General features: G+C 40.2%; 1 protein-coding gene across 1 annotated transcript; it reads left to right on the top strand.

The window, feature by feature from the left end:
* Positions 1-13,968: 13,968 nt before the first annotated feature.
* On the top strand, positions 13,969-15,588 carry LOC308705791 (vitelline membrane outer layer protein 1-like). Its single transcript, XM_081390989.1, has 5 exons — positions 13,969-14,340; positions 14,579-14,703; positions 14,826-14,939; positions 15,153-15,334; positions 15,414-15,588. The coding sequence occupies exons 1-4, from the start codon at positions 14,137-14,139 to the stop codon at positions 15,331-15,333; spliced, it is 624 nt and encodes a 207-aa protein (XP_081247115.1). The 5' UTR covers positions 13,969-14,136; the 3' UTR covers position 15,334; positions 15,414-15,588.
* The last annotated feature ends 4,835 nt before the right edge of the window (positions 15,589-20,423 follow it).

Here is a 20,423-nt window from a genome sequence, read left to right as displayed (position 1 = left end):
ATGTGACCAAAACGCAACTGTGAGACATTCAAACTGACCAATCAGATAATTACACTTCCACCACTGTACTAAAGGTGTGACAATTCATCGACCCCCCAAAGTACAAACATTTGGCCTGCATGCCTAGATCACTATCAGCCCCTCTGTGCCTTAGGAACTCCAAATGGTCATTGTCTCTGAAAGAGGGGGTAGAAAAACAGTCATGCAAATGTCTTGGATTATTTTAAATTCTACAGTTTCAGCAGAAGTTCAGGAGTCTTCAGAAGAATCACTAACATACAAGAAAGAATAAAATAATTTCAACTGTAGCGGGATGTAAATGTCATGATCATCCGGTTAGGCTTTATTTTGTGATAATGATCGGCTTACTTTACAGATTTGCATTACAAAACTGTTGTATGACATGGTTTATGTTAGTTTATCATAGTATGATGATCAATAATAACAATACATTTGATCTTCTTGCTGTTCTTGTTGTCATCCTCTTACACCTGAAAGAAAAATCAGATTTAGTTCTAAATCTTCAGTCACTATTATTAAGATCTGAGTTTTTGATTGTGATCACATCACCTTAATCACAGCAGAACATGTGCACATCATTGAGAGCGGTGTTGTCTTCATTTAACTTGTACTCTTGTATCCGGGTCTGTAAGCCACAGATTGCTTTTTCCACACAGTATTGGCTCCAGTAGCCCCAGGAGCCCCTGTCTGTGCCGTCACCATGCAGATTATAACCATCACTGCAGTAGAACCTGGAGAAAAATCAGATGTGACAATATTATGATAAAATGTGTAATTGTGCTGACGGATCACATGATCACCTGCAGCAATCACAATCTTGAACAGCAGCACGACTGCGAGTGTGATATTAACTAAACTGTTGATGGGGAAAAACTAAGTCCTTAAATGGATGAATAAAACCAGGAGGAGCAAGAGATGTTATAACTTATATCACCACACACTAACCTGATGTTGTTCGCGGCCGTATTATCTCCAGATCCTTGGAAAGATTCAACTCTCAGCTGGAAATATCTCAAGTATCCAAAAAAACACCATTTGACATCGGTCCACTCACCCCAGCTGAAGAAAACACACAAAGAGGTTGCCTGATCAAATCAACTATTTCATTATTTCAAGAAAATCCTCAATAAGAGGCGCTGTATTATCACCAGAAGCCAGTTTTTCCACCTTAAAACAACAACATCAAGGCAATCAACCATTTGAAAGAGTTAACTCTAACCCAACCCATAGCAACATTTATCTTCATGCTCTTTAGTATTACACAGACACTGTAAAAATCTTAAGCAGGTGCAGTTCCCTGGAGTAACCTGGAATTAAATGACAAACAGCAACTCCAGTTTTGAACCTTTGAAGCACTCATCCACCCCAAATTAGCAAAATAGTGTCAATGCACAACTTACCCTCAGACTAAACCCTGCGGCGTACATTCCACTTGGACACATTTCCTTAAACCCCCACGTTCCCCAGTTCATTCCGTTCGACACCGTCAGCTCAGATCTGTAAGGTCGGTCGACGCTCCGCTCATAACGACGTTCTGCGGGCCGACCGCTCACATGCCCAATAATGGCCAGCAGTGAAAACATCATGGAAAAGAAGTGATGCATTGCTACAGCACTGGCCTGATTGATAAATACTGATTGTTAGATTAATTTTCAGGTAGACTATCTGCAGCCTCAGCTATCAGTGATCAGGTGGAAACAGAAACCTCAACCCTTGTGATGTGAGAATGATCAAGCAGACACAGAGATTGTAGTACCATAACATTCTCAAGTTTATTAAGGAAAAAGGCTCATATTTATACACAAGATTAAGCAAAATCATCCATGATGTCCATTCCATCCAATCATAGTACTCAAAGATCAACCCCACCATATTTGGTACATTAAGAAATACAATAACAAGGAATAGAGGTCAGGGGCCGTATTCACAAAGCATTTTATCTTACCACTAGGAGTACTCCTAAATCGCACTAAAATATTTTAGCTAGGAGTTTTCTCTTAAAAGTTATTCACAACGCCTTTCAGACCTACTCTTAGTAAAGAAAAATGACAACTCCTAAACTAAGAGTGAGTCTTCGTTGCTATGGATGACGTCATTACTCATGCACGAGCTTGACTGAAGTGACCACCTTGATTGGCTGATGATTGTAACGCGGGAATGATTCCAAACACCTCCCCTACGATGAGTGACAGGTGACAGGTCTGAGAATGCATGCGCTACACAAGTAGTGCGAAGGACGGAAGATGATGAATAACTGAATAAATAGCCTAAATGAATAAAGAGTAAGGCAAAACAAATAGCCTATAGCCTAATGAAACATATGGATTGATGCAATATCTATGCAACATTATTGAATTAATCTGTCACATATGCCTCTGCCTTACGTTTGCAAAGAGAAGAAAATTTTAATTTGATTCACAATGAAATGTTACAATTAACATGCAATGAGTAGCCTAGTTTTGGTTGTTGTTGGTGGCATTATTACACCCCTAGTTATGCCTACAATGCAGAATTGTTCCCTCGCGATTGGAAGCTTCTGTAGCCGCCGCATACGCGTTTCAAAACATCGCAACGTGAAATGCCACAAAAAGCGGTTTGTGAATAGGTCTTAGTGAGTTAGGAGTCCTCTCGACTTCTTTTAAGCTGTCCCAGGCTTAGGTGCTACTTTTAGGGCTAAAATGCTTCGTGAATTACTCTTAGTGAAAAAAATTAGGAGTCCTAAAGTTAGGAGTGACACGCCCATTATTTTTAGGAGTTGCTCCTAAATTCGCCAGTTAGGAGCTACTTTTAGCTTTAAAATTCTTTGTGAATACGGCCCCTGATGTTTAAATGTATGTGCGTGTCTTGAGTTCACGTATTGGTACGAGTGTATAAGTGTGTTCAACCCTAGTTCTTGTTTTGTCTAGATGTGTCCATGATGTGCAGATAACGAAAAGACATTACACAAGGGCAGTCTTACACAAGAACAGTCAAAAGTGGAGCCTAAGAAATAAGAAAATAATAACAATGGCCACTTTAAATGAATTCTGTCTGGTTTCTAAACTAAAACTGAGCCCGGGGTCAGTGAAACTGCTCTCAGGATTAGTTTTTGAGCTGATCAGAACGTCTTCAGACGGGTTAATCAATTTTGTGATGTCCTGGTTCAACCCAATGAGCAGCTAGGAGCACCGAGCGCACACCAATGACCTGTACGTCACGTGAATGACCTGTGTCCTTGAAAAAAAAATTTCTTGGTAAAATTTCTATCAAATATTTTGTGACCCCATCATCTTGCAAGAGATGAGGAGAACTCAAGAGTGCACCCAACAATGTGTTTCTTTGCAAATATAACAAAGAGTATTAGACAACATTTAAAAGTAGTCATCCCCATCTTGAACTGCAAACTTATCGTGGTGGAGGGGTTTGAGTACCCGAATGATCCTAGGAGCTATGTTGTCCGGGGATATATGCCCCTGGTAGGGTCTCGCAAGGCAAACAGGTCCTAGGTGACGGGTCAGACTAAGAGCGGTTCATAAGCCCATTATAAGGCAAATAGACACAAGGACCGAGATGTCGCTCTGGAGCCAGGCCCGGCCGGGCTCAGCCCGAAGAAGTGACGTGGGGCCGCCCTATCGTGGGCTCAGCACCTGCAGGAGGGGCCGTAAGGGGCCGAAGCATACAGTAGTGGATCGGGCGACACCCAAAGGTGGGGGACCCGACGACCCGATCTCTGGACACGGAAACTGGCAATCATATCCAATGGCAATTGCTTTGCAAATAAATCAAACAAAATCTCACTCCAAAGCAAAAGTTATCACCAAATCAAACCACTAGAAACTGTCAGATGCTGGTGTGCTGGTGGACCGGCATATGTTGTCTTTTGGATGCTAGTATGATCCCAACAAGACCACAACAAAACTTGCTTCTGTGTTACATATCGCATTTATGTTTACTGGTACACAGTAAAATCCTCAGTGTTAAACACTGCTCAGTTTTCATATAGTCCCAATCTGAGTAAAAGTGAAATAAAGTATTATTCACTCTACTGTGATGACTGAGCATTAGTGATGACACCAGCGGTTAACAAGCAGATTCAGATAAAGATAAGAGGAACAGCAAGAACAGAAAAAGAGAAGAGATGAGCAGAAACACAACAACTACAACTGACTTACAGCAACACAGCCTTAGAGGAAATCAACTGCAGATAAAATCAATATCTCACTAGAGGATGATTAAAAAACTCCTAAAAAAGTATAACCATATTTAATTATTACAAAACAGTTTGCTTTATTTCTTTCATATGTTATATGCAGGCTGGGTTTTATAAACAGAGGTTCCAAATTTAAGGTAGTTAGGGTGTCACCTGCCTGTCACCTTACCTTATGTTTCTTTTATTAAATAAGTCTTTATTCTTTATGCATTTGAGTCCTCACACAATTTTCTTTAGTTATCACGTAACGGGGGTTCAGCGGCATCGTCCCAAGAATATTTACATTTCTTGGATCTACATATGTGCATTCCAAGAGGCCAAAAAATGGACAATAAATATAAAACCATATCAGTGTGGGCAGTAGATTATTTGTTAATACCTGCTCTCTCCTCATCTCCATCCCTCTTTCGTTTTTTTTTTTCTCAGTCTCCTTATCTTGTCCTCCTGAACTGAGCTTTGACGTATTTCAAAGCTATTTTAACAATCTAAGCGCATGGTCTAAAGCGCACAACGCAAGTTCACTCACGGTGCGTGTCCACTACAGCGGCAAAAGTCCGCTCAGTGCCGCTGGCAACGCTATAACGCCTCCGCTTTGGGGTGTGTCTGTTGCGAGTGTGTTTAATCGAAGTTTTTTACAACACACACACAGTATAATCATTAGAGATTCACGCGATTACATTTAGAAATAGACCTGCTTTGTTTCCAAATGCCCCAAGCAAAGATATCCTTACAATTGTATAAACTTTTATAAAACCAGCCAATGTAATTACAATAAACATATCCAAAATGAAATATTTAACATATATAACAACTGCAAAGCGTCTAATTTGTAAACAAAATGATTTACGCACTAAATGCAGCATATACTCCGTCACAATTTGCATATTTTTAAACTCTCAAAACAGACGTCACATCCCGAACCTCACAGCAATTGGCTGCCGAGCGCGTTTTTTGCTTGATATTTGCATAAAGTCAAGAACTGCCCAACCTTTTGACGCTCTCGGTCGCTCTCAACCAAGCGGCAACATTCTGATCTGAAAAATGAAGCCTACCCGGAAGTGCGAAAAACTGCAATACATCGAAAATCCGCTAGGGGCAGGTCCCAAAAGGGAGCAAATGTCCATAGACCCCATGTTAAAATGTCCGTTTTCACAGCATAAATTCATGTTTTTACAGGTTGGTCCCATGGACTTTTATTGTATTTTTCGATAGGTTCCGAGTGCCTGACAACTGTGAGGGGGGTGAATTTTTTTCTAACTCGTTAGTTTAGATCGTATTTAGTTATAAAATATATGACAATAAGGGCGTGGTTAACTTTGATTGACAGCTTGATTGACAGCTGACAAGGCAGCGCCACGGAGAAAAGAACGAAATAGGGCAATGAGAATGTTAAGAGGTAATTTGAACCAAGAAAACTTAATTGATTATCAGAGGAAAAAGGCTCAGGCACGAAGAATAATTAAGAATAGTAAACAAAATGCATGGAAGAACTATTGTTCTACTATAGGGAGGGAAGTTCAAATAGGAGAGGTGTGGTCAATGCTGAAGAAAATGAGTGGGAAAAAAGTGTATACTAAAATACCTGTATTAGAGGGTGATGGAATACTGGCAATAACAGATAAAGAAAAGGCAAATGCATTGGGAAAGAAGTTTGCCAGTGTTCATAGTGGGGATCATTTAGATGATATACATAGATTACATAAAGAGAAGGTTCTTAAAGAAAATAGAGATGTGTTTATTAAAAAAGATTGTGAGGAATGTACTATGGATGCAGAAATAAACTTGAATGAACTAGTGATAGTATTAAATGATATTAAGAATACTGCTACAGGAGAAGATCAACTAAGTTACATCATGTTCCAGAAAATACCTGGGAAAGTATTGCAGATAATATTACAGTTATTTAATAAGATATGGGAAGAAGGTAAAATGCCAAAAAGCTGGAAAAGAGCGTTAATATTGCCATTTAATAAACCTGGGAAAGACCCAAATAATGCTGGTAATTATAGACCTATTGCCCTAACGTCACATCTCTGCAAGTGGATGGAGAAGATACTAGTTAGAAGACTTAACTACACCCTCGAATATAGAGGATTATTTGCACCATATCAAAGTGGATTCAGGAAAGGGCGTTCCACAATGGATGCTGTTGTGAAAGTAAGTAATGAGATAGAGAAAACTTTTAAAATGAAAGAAATAATGAGTATTGTGTTTTTCGATATTGAAAAAGCTTATGATTCCATGTGGAGGGAAGGGCTGTTAATTAAAATGAATCAAATGGGAATTAGAGGTAGGTTTTATAACTGGGTATTAGACTTTCTGTCAGAAAGAAGATTTAGAGTTCGAGTGGGTTCAGGAATTTCTGAGGAATTTGAAATTGTTAATGGAATTCCACAAGGTAGTGTTATTAGTCCAGTTTTATTTAATGTTATGATCAATGATATTTTTATGAATCTGGACAGAAGGATTGGATCAGCTTTGTATGCAGATGATGGGGCCATCTGGGCAAGAGGACGAGATCCTATAAGGGTAAGAAATAAAATCAAGGAAGCCATAGGAAAGGTAGAACAATGGTCGTATAGCTGGGGCTTTAAGCTTTCTCCAAGTAAGTCTTGCCATATGATATTTACAAGGAAAAAAAGGGATAGAAAAACAGAACCTACAGTTATATGGACATAATATGGAAACAGTAGATAATTTTAAATATCTTGGTATGTGGTTAGACCAAAAGGGAACATGGAAAATACACATTGAAAAGGTGGAATCAAAATGCAAGAAAGTCATAAATTTAATGAGAGCAGTAGTGGGGAAAGACTGGGGAGCAAATAAACAATCACTAATATATATTTATAGGGCTTTAATGAGGTCAACAATAGATTATGGATGTTATGTATATGGAGCAGCAGCTAAAACACATTTACTGAAGCTGGATAGAATTAGTAACAAAGCATTGAGGATATGTGCAGGTGTAATGAGATCAACACCAATTAAAGCAATGCAGGTTGAGTTAGGAGAAGTGCCTTCAGATCTGAGAAGAGATAAGCTCATGCTTACATATTGGAGTCGCTTAAGTGGATGTGGACATGAAAATCATGCAAAGAGTATTATTCAAGAATGTTGGGAGTATAAGTCTTTTAAAGGTAACGGCTTTGGATGGGTAACAAAAACAAAATCAGAGGAATATAGAGTGAACAATATCTGGTTTAATTTACCTACACCTATTAGTAATATACCTATATGGTTATTTACTAAAACTGAGATAGACTTAAACATTTTGGAACTAAAAAATGAATGGGAAGAGAGTGAGAAAGGACATCTGGCAAGTCAATATATAAGGAATACATATTATAGTTACTTAGAAATGTATACAGATGGATCTAAGGATGAGAAGGACAATGTAGGAATAGGAATATATATACCGACAATGAACATAAGTATTGGAAAAAGATTACCTGATCAGGCTTCAGTGTATACGGCAGAGATGATGGCGATTATTGTAGGACTACAGTGGGTTGAGGAAGTAAAACCAGACAGAGTGGTGTGTTGTGTTGATTCTGTAGCAGCTCTATATAGTATTCAAAATATGAAATCTAATAGAGAAGATCTAATGCTAGAAATCCAACAAAGTTTATTTAGATTACAGAGACTACAGATAGATGTGAGATTCTGTTGGGTACCTGCTCATATAGGAATAAAAGGGAATGAGGGAGCAGATAAAATAGCAAAAAAATCAACCAGGACAAATGATACAATAAATATACCCCTTGGAAAAGGAGAGGCTAAGGCAATAATCAAAAAAGAAATGATGAAAAAATGGCAGGACAGGTGGGATGTGGATAAAAGTGGAAGGAAATATTACAGTTTGCAAAAATCTATTAATGCACAGGGGGTGAATAGAAGTAACAGAAGAGAGGAGAGTGTTTTAACCAGGTTAAGGTTTGATCACACAGGTTTAAATAAAACATTGTTTTTAATGGGTAAAAGTCAATCTGATGAATGTATAGAATGTAGATCCAAGGAAGATGTTGAACACGTATTATTGCATTGTAAGAAATATAGGGATGAGAGGATGAGATTAAATCAAAAGATAAATCAGGTAGGAAGAAAGTGGAATATTGAAGGTTTGTTAGGCACAACAGGAGATGGGGTAAAGGATGCACAGAAAGCAGTTGTACAATATTTGAAAAATATAGGAATATATAATAGGATTTAGGTAGTATCTAATTTTTTTTTTTTTTTTTTTTAAATGATATAGTCATGATAATATTGTCTCATGTTACATACTCCTATACAGTAGGTGGCGGTATGCACCTTTATAGTCATGGTTGCAATCTGCCATAAAACGAAAAGAAGAAGAAGAAGAAGCGCCACGGAGAATGACAACATAAGAAGCGCCATTTTTTAATACAGTTGACATATAATACTACTGTTTCTGTATCATGAAATGTAGTTTTAAGAGTTTTTCAGGCGAGAATGTAGTTGTTTAAAGCTAAAATCTGTGGTTTATTTAAAGATTTATGAAAATTTTATCCAGTTGATCCAGCGATGACCGGGCGCTCGGCGCGATGTACCCCGCCTGGAAGAGTCTTACATCGGCTTGACGTTCTGAGGTTTGCCGCCAATGCCGCGGACTCTGGCGTCTCTGTAGTGGTTAAACATGAGATATAATTCATCTTGTGTGTATCTAACGGGCGATTTTTGGTCTCGTGAATCTATATTTTTTTCCCTGGCCAATCGTTTTGGCTGAGGGGAAGTTTAATAACTTTATAAGCTATTTAACTTTACCGATGTATGGTTAGACTCGCGCTGACTTTGTATGTTTGACTGAATTGTTTGCTTTATTTGTATAGCTTCTTATTCCTTTTACTTATACTTTTATAATGGCTAATATTGATAAAACTGAAATTTAACAAAAAGAGACTGGGTTGAGTTTTTGTCATTTTAAATTTTAATACAACGAAGATGATATGTAATGTTGTTTACTGCAAAATCTGTTGTTTAGTACAAATGCACATATTGTCTGGACCATAAAATGTTTAATATTTTTATATTATATTTAAAATGAAAAGAGGCAGGTTTGTGTTATATATATATATATATATATATATATATATATATATATATATTTTTTTTTTTTTTTTATATAAATAGGCTAACGTTATGTGCAGTTGAATATAATCAGTATGCGTTGCCTGAACCACATTTGTGTGGCTATAATGTTTAAGATTTCTTTAAATGAAAACGAAAAGAGTTAGTATGGTGTTTTATAACATATTTCGTTGCCTAAAATATACACAGAGATAACCGGAGTAGCAGGCGAGCTGAGTGACGTGCGCGCTGTGAAGGTGGGCGGGGTTAGGATTTCCCAAGATTTTCCAAGATGGCGCCGCCCATACCCCCCATAAACGGCTTCAAACCCGTTCTTCAGAAAGTCTATGGGTGACGTCACAGACGCTTTGTCCATATTTTTTACAGTCTATGCTCTCAACGCTTTCTCCGGTCCGCTGTCAATCCCAACATGCACTGCGCGAGCGTGAAGCTCAACTTCCATAGGAATGAATTGAAAACGCTCGCTCCGCTCCGCTCGCACCGCGCCAGTGGACACGCACCGTGGTGGCAGTTCTCGACTTTATGCAAATATCAAGCGAAAAACGCGGTCGGCAGCCAATTGCTGTGAGGTTCGGGATGTGACGTCTGTTTTGAGAGTTTAAAAATATGCAAATTGTGCCGGAGTTTATGCTGGATTTAGTGCGTAAATCATTTTGTTTACAAATTAGACGCTTTGCAGTTGTTATATATGTTAAATATTTTATTTTGGATGTGTTCATTGTGATTACATTGGCTGGGTTTATAAAAGTTTATAAAATTGAAAGGATATCTTTGCTTGGTGCATTTGGAAACAAAGCTTGTCTATTTCTAAATGTAATCGCGTGCATCGCTGGTGATTATACTGCCCGTGTGTGAGACTGTATGCGCACGCCTGTATGGTTGCTGCCACCGAGTAGGCTATAGCCCCATCGATCTAGCCTGTGTGGCAATAGGGGACAGCCGCTGGTTAACATCGGGCCCAACTCCCTGAATTTTTTAAACATGTTTTAAAATGATCAGGAGGTGCTCGTAGCGTGTTTGATAGCGTGCAATTAAAACTGCTTGATAGTTCAACTACTTTTAAACTTTCATGAGGTTTTAGATACTGTGAGGCAGAAATTAAGACAGTTCACACCACAACTTATGAATTAACTTTAGTAAAACAAACTTTTTTGGCAGAAATGTGCCTGTATTTATATTAAAAATGCTGTTATATTAATATAGTCATGTATAAATGTATTAAATGTAATGCAATGTTTTGTTTAGAAGTTATTATTTATTTATTTATTTATACATTTATATTTATACTAAATGTTTGGGCTGCTGTTTTTGATAACACATACAATAGGTTTATAGAAAATAAAAAAATATATATATATATTTTTTTTTAAACGCTTGTAAGTCTGAACCAGAATATCAAGATATTTTATTATTTCCCATGATGGTGAAAAGTAAAAAAGCTTCACCATGTTATATGTATAATAAATATTGGAGTACAACAAATAAAAATCCCTTCTAGATTATTTTATCCCTTGAGCCTCGCACACAAAAAGGTTGGAGACCACTGGTATATAACTATATGTTTTATAATTACACATTTGTGTAATTTGGGGTTTCTGTAGCCAGTGACATTTCATTATTTGTATTTTATGGCATTGTACATTTTTTGTTTTTATTTAAAGGCTGAGGCTTCATTAATAAACACAACCTCAATTATCATCATTGGTTTTGAGGTGTTACTTGCTGTGAATACCTTGTCTGATAGGCTACAGTATTGTGGCATAGTATCAGGACATAGTGTCTGTCGCACACGGCTAGAAGCGAATGGCCGGATGATGGGCCTATTTGGGAGAAAGTCCAAGGCTGTTTTTTAGCCCCAGTCCGTTCATGATTCAAAGACTGTTATAATCTGAGTTTTTGTTATGTTTGGATGGCTGTTTTATCATGTTTCAGTTCTGTGCCTCAGTTTTCTGTTTCAGTTGGTCTCCTAGGCAGGTTACAAATGGTTAAGGGTGTTTTCACACTGGCAGTTTAGTTGAGAACGGGACACGGTTCATGCAGACCCGGGTGCGCACTGGGGTACCGAACCCAAGACTACCTGGAGGAGGTGATCTGAGTTCGCTTGCACTCGAACTGTGCTGCGGTTCGTGTGAATGTGAAACCCGGACTCGGATGTGCACTTGTTCAGGAAGTAAAGTAATCTGCACATGCGTTTTAGCTGATTATGATGTATTGCTGGACCACAGTGCTAGTTTGGCACCAAAACAATATTTAACAGTTTCCTGTTCATTAAAATGTTGTTTTGAAAATATATACATATATTTTTTTAAGCTAAAATGTAGCATTTATGTAGGCCTAGATTTAAGAAAATCATATCGTAATTATTTTCACCTTTTTGATGTGTTGTAAAAGTGTACAGTTAGATAATAAAAAGTGGGCACTTGTAATTCACATGGTTGTGATAAAAAATAAAGTTGAAAAGAATAATGTTTCTGCATCATTCTAATATTCTAACCTTAAAATAACATTATAACATCTTAGAAAGCGTACATTTTAATGTTCTTGGAATGTTCCAAATAAATGTTCTTTGAATGTTGTATTGTTAATAAAATTTTGGGGGAAAGAACGTTCCATGAACATTATGCTACCCTTAATTTAACGTTCCAGCAACGTTATGCAAACTGGAGCATGGGAATGCACATACTGTATGTAGATCCAAGAAATCTAAATATTCTTGGGACGATGCCCCCGAACCCCTCTAACTACCTTAAATTTGGGACCTCTGTGTTTATAAAACCCAGCCTGCATATAACATATGAAAGAAATAAAGCAAACTGTTTTGTAATAATTAAATATGGTTATACTTTTTGGGGGGGGAGTTTTTTAATCATCCTCTGGTGAGATATTGATTTTATCTGCAGTTGATTTCCTCTAAGGCTGTGTTGCTGTAAGTCAGTTGTAGTTGCTGTGTTTCTGCTCATCTCTTCTCTTTTTCTGTTCTTGCTGTTCCTCTTATCTTTATCTGAATCTGCTTGTTAACCGCTGGTGTCATCACTAATGCTCAGTCATCACAGTAGAGTGAACTAGATGTACCGCATGGCGGTACAAAATATGACGCCGTTTAGGCCTGCACTGGCTTTCAATAAAAATAAATGACGTGGAGCAATTTGGCTGTATTGCGTGTTTATGTATATACCTAAAAACAGTAGTAGTATGTGGCCCCCGGGGACCAAATGAAATTTTTCCGTAAAAGTCTAGTGGGGCTACATGCCCACCAAATTTCATGTTCCCCGGTGTTTCGGTGTCCCTGGTATCGTTGACGAAAAATTCAGTAGATGACAAAAAAAAAAAAACTTTGACAATCCCTATATGACCGCTTTCACTAGCGGCGGTCATAATAATACATAATTTCACTAACTGCAACTTTTCTTCACCGTTACTTTTACTCAGATTGGGGCTATATGAAAACTGAGCAGTGTTTAACACTGACGATTTTACTGTGTACCAGTAAACATAAATGTGATATGTAACACAGAAGCAAGTTTTGTTGTGGTCTTGTGGGGATCATACTAGCATCCAAAAGACAACATCCACCAGCACACCAGCATCTGACAGTTTCTAGTGGTTGGATTCGGTGATTAGGCTACTTTTGCTTTGGAGTGAAATTTTATTTAAATTTATTTGCAAAGCAATGCCATTGGGTTTGATTGCCAGTTTCCGTGTCCAGAGATCGGGTCGTCTGGGCCCCCGCCTTCGGCTGTCGCCATTGTTTTTATTTGCTTCATAATGGACTTATGAACCGCTCTTAGTCTGACCCGTCACCTAGGACCTGATTGCCTTGGGAGACCCTACCAGGGGCATATATCCCCGGACAACATAGCTCCTAGGATCATTCGGGTACTCAAACCCCTCCACCACGATAAGTTTGCAGTTCAAGATGGGGATGACTACTTTTAAATGTTGTCTAATACACTTTGTTATATTTGCAAAGAAACACACTGTTGGTTGCACTCTTGAGTTGTCCTCATCTCTTGCAAGATGATGGGGTCACAAAATATTTTATAGATGTTTTACCAAGAAAAACGTTTTCAAGGACACTGACAGTTAAACGCATATTTTAATTGGATCAGTGTTTGTATTTTTGTGTGTTCACGTACAGGTCATTGGTGTGCGCTCGGTGCTCCTAGCTGCTCATTGGGTTGAACCAGGACATCACAAAATTGATTAACCAGTTTGAAGACGTTCTGATCAGCTCAAAAACTAATCCTGAGAGCAGTTTTACTGACCCCGGCTCAGTTTTAGTTTAGAAACCAGACAGAATTCATTTAAAGTGGCCACTGTTATTATTTTCTTATTTCTTAGGCTCCACTTTTGACTATTCTTGTGTAAGACTGCTCTTGTGTAACGTCTTTTCATTGTTATCTGCACATCATGGACACATCTAGACAAAGAACTAGGGTTGAACACACTTATACACTCGCACCCAAACATGAACACAAGACACGCACATACATTTCAACATCTGACCTCTCTTCCTTGTTATTGTATTTCTTAATGTGCCAAATATGGTAGGGGTTGATCTTTGAGTACTATGATTGGATGGAATGGACATCATGGATGATTTTGCTTAATCTTGTGTATAAAAATGAGCCTTTTTCCTTAATAAACTTGAGAATGTTATGGTACTATACACATTCTCTGTGTCTGCTTCATCATTCTCACATCACAAGGGTTGAGGCGTCTGTTTCCACCTGATCACTGATAGCTGAGGCTGCAGATAGTCTACCTGAAAATTAATCTAACAATCAGTATTTATCAATCAGGCCAGTGCTGTAGAAATGCATCACTTCTTTTCCATGATGTTTTCACTGCTGGCCATTATTGGGCATGTGAGCGGTCGGCCTGCAGAACGCCGTTATGAGCGGAGCGTCGACCGACCTTACAGATCTGAGCTGACGGTGTCGAACGGAATGAATTGGGGAATGTGGGGGGATAAGAGCATGTGTCCAAGTGGAAGTTACGCCGCAGGGTTTAGTCTGTTGGTAAGTTTGACATTGACTCTATTTTGCTAATATGGGGTGGATGAGTGCTTCAAAGGTTCAAAACTGTGGAGTTGCTGTTTGTCATTTAATTCCAGGTTACTCCAGGGAACTGCACCTGCTTAAGATTTTTACAGTGTCTGTGTAATACTAAACAGCATGAAGATAACTGTTGCTATGGGTTGGGTTAGAGTTAACTCTTTAAAATGGAAGATTGCCTTGATGTTGTTGTTGTTTTAAGGTGGAAAGACTAAAGGGTTCTGGTGATAATACAGCGCTCAATGGGATTCGTCTTTACTGTGTCGATCGGTGTGCCAATCAGTGTGGACAACCCTACGTAAATTCAATTTACTCCAAATATGGAATGTAATGGACTCAGATTATTACCAATTCTTGCTTTAATTGTTTAAGCTAGATAAGTAAATTGAGGATTTTCTTGAAAATAATAATTGATTTGATCAGGCAACCTCTTTGTGTGTTTTCTTCAGCTGGGGTGAGTGGACCGATGTCAAATGGTGTTTTTTTGGATACTTGAGATATTTCCAGCTGAGAGTTGAATCTTTCCAAGGATCTGGAGATGATACGGCCGCGAACAACATCAGGTTAGTGTGTGGTGCTATAAGTTATAACATCTCTTGCTCCTCTTGGTTTTATTCATCCATTTAAGGACTCAGTTTCCCCCATCAATAGTTTAGTTAATATCACACTCGCAGTCGTGCTGCTGTTCGTGATTGTGATTGCTGCAGGTGATCATGTGATCCAACAGCACAATTACATATTTTATCATAATATTGTCACATCTGATTTTTCTCCAGGTTCCTCTGCAGTGACGATGAGATGCTGCATGGTGACGGCACAGACAGGGGCTCCTGGGGCTACTGGAGCCAATACTGTGCGGGAAAAGCAATCTGTGGCTTACAGACCCGAATACAAGAGTACAAGTTAAATGAAGACAACACCGCTCTCAATGACGTGCGCATGTACTGCTGTGATTAAGGTGATGTGATCACAATCAAAAACTCAGATCTTACTAATAGTGACTGAAGATTTAGAACTAAATCGGATTTTTCTTTCAGGTGTAACAGGATGACAACAAGAACAGCAAGAAGATCAAATGTATTGAAATTATTGATCATCATACTATGATAAACTAACATAAACCATGTCATACAACAGCTTTGTAATGTAAATCTGTAAAGTCAGCCGATCATTATCACAAAATAAAGCCTAACCGGATGATCATGACATTTACATCCCGCTAGTTGAAATTATTTTATTCTTTCTTGTATGTTAGTGATTCTTCTGAAGACTCCTGAACTTCTGCTGAAACGATAGCCAAATATCAGCAATAAATATCCGTTCTGTCTTATCCGTTCATGCATTCCCTGGTAATGACCAAGATACTCTACTACAGGGACAATACATTAAATTAAAGTGTAATATTGTCAATCCTGTTACCCTAAACTTTTTGCCTTTCTGAAGATGTAATTATATCCCAATATCCATCCATCCATCCATCTTCTACCGCTTATCCGGGGCCGGGTCGCGGGGGCAGCAGTCTAAGCAGGGATGCCCAGACTTCCCTCTCCCCAGACACTTCCTCCAGCTCTTCCGGGGGGGACACCGAGGCGTTCCCAGGCCAGCCGGGAGACATAGTCTCTCCAGCGTGTCCTAGGTCTTCCCCGGGGTCTCCTCCCGGTGGGACATGCCCGGAACACCTTCCCAGGAAGGCGTCCAGGAGGCATCCGGAAAAGATGCCCGAGCCACCTCAACTGACCCCTCTCAATGTGGAGGAGCAGCGGCTCTACTCTGAGCTCCTCCCGAGTGACCGAGCTTCTCACCCTATCTCTAAGGGAGCGCCCAGCCACCCTGCGGAGAAAGCTCATTTCGGCCGCTTGTATCCGGGATCTTGTCCTTTCGGTCATGACCCAAAGCTCATGACCATAGGTGAGAGTAGGAACGTAGATTGACCGGTAAATCGAGAGCTTCGCCTTGCGGCTCAGCTCCTTCTTCACCACGACAGACCGGTACAGGGACCGCATTACTGCAGAAGCTGTACCGATCCGTCTGTCAATCTCCCGTTCCATCCTTCCCTCACTCGTGAACAAGACCCCGTGATACTTGAACTCCTCCACTTGAGGCAGGAACTCTCCACCAACCTGAAGCGGGCAAGCCACCCTTTTCCGACTGAGGACCATGGCCTCGGATTTGGAGGTGCTGATTCTCATCCCGGCCGCTTCACACTCGGCTGCAAACCGTCCCAGTGCATGCTGGAGGTCCTGGCTTGATGAGGCCAACACGACCACATCATCCGCAAAGAGCAGAGATGAAATCGTGTGGTCCCCAAACCTGACCCCCTCCGGCCCCTGGCTGCGCCTAGAAATTCTGTCCATAAAAATTACGAACAGAACCGGTGACAAAGGGCAACCCTGCTGGAGTCCAACACGCACCGGGAACAAGTCTGACTTACAGCTGGCAATACGAACCAAGCTCCTGCTCTGGTCATACAGGGACCGGATAGCCCTTAGCAAAGGGCCCCGGACCCCATACTCCCGGAGCACCCTCCACAGGCCGCCGCGAGGGACACAGTCGAATGCCTTCTCCAAATCCACAAAACACATGTGGATTGGTTGGGCAAACTCCCATGAACCCTCCAGCACCCTGTAGAGGGTATAGAGCTGGTCCAGTGTTCCACGACCGGGAAGAAAACCACACTGTTCCTCCTGAATCCGAGGTTCTACCATCGGCCGGATTCTCCTCTCCAGTACCCTGGCATAGACTTTCCCAGGGAGGCTGAGAAGTGTGATCCCCCTATAGTTGGAGCACACCCTCCGATCCCCCTTCTTGAAAAGAGGGACCACGACCCCGGTCTGCCAGTCCAAAGGTACTGTCCCCGACCGCCACGCGATGCTGCAGAGGCGTGTCAGCCAAGACAGCCCCACAACATCCAGAGACTTGAGGTACTCAGGGCGGATCTCATCCACCCCCGGTGCTTTGCCACCGAGGAGTTTCTTGACTACCTCGGTGACTTCAGCTTGGGTGATGGACGAGTCCGCCTCCGAGCCCTCAGCCTCTGCTTCCTCAATGGAAGACGTGACGGCGGGATTGAGGAGATCCTCGAAGTATTCCTTCCACCGTCCGGTGATATCCCCAGTCGAGGTCAACAGCTGCCCTCCTCCACTGTAAACAGCGTTGGTAGGGCACTGCTTCCCCCTCCTGAGGCGCCGGACGGTTTGCCAGAATCTCTTCGAGGCCGACCAATAGTCCTTCTCCATGGCCTCACCGAACTCCTCCCAGGCCCGAGTTTTTGCCTCCACAACCACCCGGGCTGCAGTCCGCTTGGCCCGTCGGTACCCATCAGCTGCCTCAGGAGTCCCACAAGCCAGCCAGGCCCGATAGGACTCCTTCTTCAGCTTGACGGCATCCCTTACTTCCGATGTCCACCACCGGGTTCGGGGATTGCCGCCTCGACAGGCACCGGAGACCTTGCGGCCACAGCTCCGAGTGGCCGCGTTGACAATGGAGGTGGAGAACATGGTCCACTCGGACTCAAGGTATATCCCAATATATATCCCAATATATATATATATATATATAATGCTTTGCATATATATATCACTGCTTTTTGATTTTGTGTGGATACATTTTTTATCCTGATTTCTAATGCATCTTTGAGGAAAAATTGGTTCTTTCTCTGTTCAGTTTACTAGCTGAAATATTTTTGCTCAATTTGCTCTGCTGTATTAATCTAATTTTATATATTTATTATTACTTGAACTGGGTAATTAGCCATTGTAATATTCTCTCATACAGGACTGCCCTGTTGAGATTGGATAAGCTGAATTATTATACTCTGTACTTTTTGATATCTTTGCTACGAATATTAATCAATTGTGTAACCAGTTATAGAATCGTTTTTTTAAATATATGTTTATTTCATAAAGACAAACACTGTTTGATTCTTACTTCAGCTTGCAGTTCTATACGTATAATAAAAAGAGCATATTAGTACTTCTTTTTATGATCAAGGCCAACTGAGGATCCAGGAAGAATTCTGCCAGAGGGTAAGCATGAATTTAATTCACAGGTCTTGATGATAAAGAATTGTTTTTGTTTCACAAGTGGTGAAGGGACATACCTAGATTTGCTGGTATAATTAAACAAGCTAGGAAGGATTTATCCTTATTCTGATCTGACAGCAAAAGACTATCTAGCAACAATGATACTAGGGTTCATCAGGAGTTGAGAGCAATACTAGATCTCACCACAATATATATATATATATATATATATATAAAAATGTTTATATGTAAAATGGCACAATGCATATTCAGAAAATGTTTTGATGCAAAAAAAAATTAAAACCTTATTTTAATATTTAAGAAGATTGTAAACCCGCTCCTGCAGCGACTATAACAAACGGTGCCATAATCAAGAAGCAGTTATGAATCAGAAATCAAAGATTGATATTACAGATTATGTGCAGTCTTTGACAGACACCTGGGTAAAACCAGACGATTACATTATTTTACTGAGTCCACCCCGCAAGATTACTGTTATAAACATGAACCTTGTCTGAAAGGCAAATGGGGAGGTGTTGCTGTAATTTATAGTAATTTCTTCATAATTATTGTGTCAGAGTTCTGTCACTTCTGTTGGGTTAAATCTTGGGTTGGTGACAGAGCTCTGGCATTCCCGGTTTGTCATGTGTTTGTGTATAGTCTGGGTTGTTGTGAGCACATGGCTTGTCATGTATTTCCTTGTGCCGTGTGCTCTCCTGTCAATTGCCTAGCCCCTCCCATCTTGTTACCTGATTATTGATTTATTTGCCCCACCTGCTTTCCCTGTTACCCTCTTTTGTTTGCTTCCCTATTTAGTCTCCCTGTGTTTGCAGTCCTGGGGCCTAGAAGGAGAAGGAATAAGAATCACTAGCAAGGCTTTATTTACTTTTTTAAAAGACTCAGGGTTATGGAGTAGAATTTAAAATGACATGATAATACACACTCCAGTACAGTAGGTGGCGGCATGCACCTAAACGTTGTTTGCAGTCCGCCATTAAATAAGAGAAGAAGAAGAAGAAGAAGAAGAAGAAGAAGAAGAAGAAGAAGAAGAAGTAGTCCTGGGGCCTGAGGGATGGCTGAGTTGGGAGGAATGAGGTGTGATCCGGGTGGTGCAGGAAGTGACGTGGATGAAGGAAATGAGATTGAGGTAGATACGGGTAACGAGGGAAATTCAAACAACGAAGAATGGAGGATAGTGAATCGAAAAAAAAATGAAAAGAAAGCAGAGAGAATCTGATGGAGATAAGGGAGATGAACAACAAAGTTCAGAAATTAAAGTTATTCTGCGATTTCAATCTCCTTGTACATCAAATCCCTTGAAGGTTAGTGATGCTATTCACAAGCTGGTAGGTGACGTGCGGTTTGTTAAAACCTTACGAAATGGGAATCTACTGGTTATATGTAGAAATATAGTACAGCAGCATGGATTAATGAAATGTAAATCATTGCTTGGGAAAGAGGTTAAGCCACAAGTATGGGAAGATAGAGGGACGGTTATGGGTGTAATATCTGGAGTGTCAACTGAGATAACTGAAGAAGAAATCAGGGTTAATATCAGAGGAGTGCGAGTAACGAGAGTTAAACGTTTACCTTTCACAAGAGATGGTGTTAAGGGGCCTAGCCTATCTGTATTGTTGACTCTAGAGGAAGACAAAATCCCTGAAAGAATCAGAATTGGGTATGTCAGCTATATAGTAAGGCCATATATCCCTCCCCCAATGAGATGCTTTAAATGCCAGCGTTTTGGGCACATTGCAGCAGTGTAAGAGAGTAAACTCTCTCTGTGTAAGAGTAAACTCCGTTGTGCCAAATGCGGAGGGGAACATGAATACGGGAAATGTGAGAGGGGAGTTAAAATCAAGTGTTGTAATTGTGGAGGAGAGCATAGTGCTGCCTACAAAGGATGTGATGCACATAAAAAAGCGGTTCAGATTCAGAACGTGAAGGTAAAAGAAAAGCTTACATACGTTGAGGCAATTAGAAAGGTAAAATCTAATTACAACAATAGTAGATCAGCACCTGTGA

Source organism: Scardinius erythrophthalmus (assembly GCF_964197995.2).
Source record: "Scardinius erythrophthalmus genome assembly, chromosome: 17".
Lineage (NCBI taxonomy): Eukaryota > Metazoa > Chordata > Actinopteri > Cypriniformes > Leuciscidae > Scardinius > Scardinius erythrophthalmus.
This window is presented reverse-complemented; position numbering and strand designations above follow the sequence as displayed.

Excerpts from the sequence above, each read along its gene's own strand:
- LOC308705791 (XM_081390989.1), top strand. The coding sequence starts at position 14,137 with ATGCATCACTTCTTTTCCATGATGTTTTCACTGCTGGCCATTATTGGG. Across the intron at positions 14,341-14,578 it reads CCGCAGGGTTTAGTCTGTTG|GTGGAAAGACTAAAGGGTTC; the intron begins GTAAGTTTGACA and ends TGTTGTTTTAAG. Across the intron at positions 14,940-15,152 it reads ACGGCCGCGAACAACATCAG|GTTCCTCTGCAGTGACGATG; the intron begins GTTAGTGTGTGG and ends ATTTTTCTCCAG.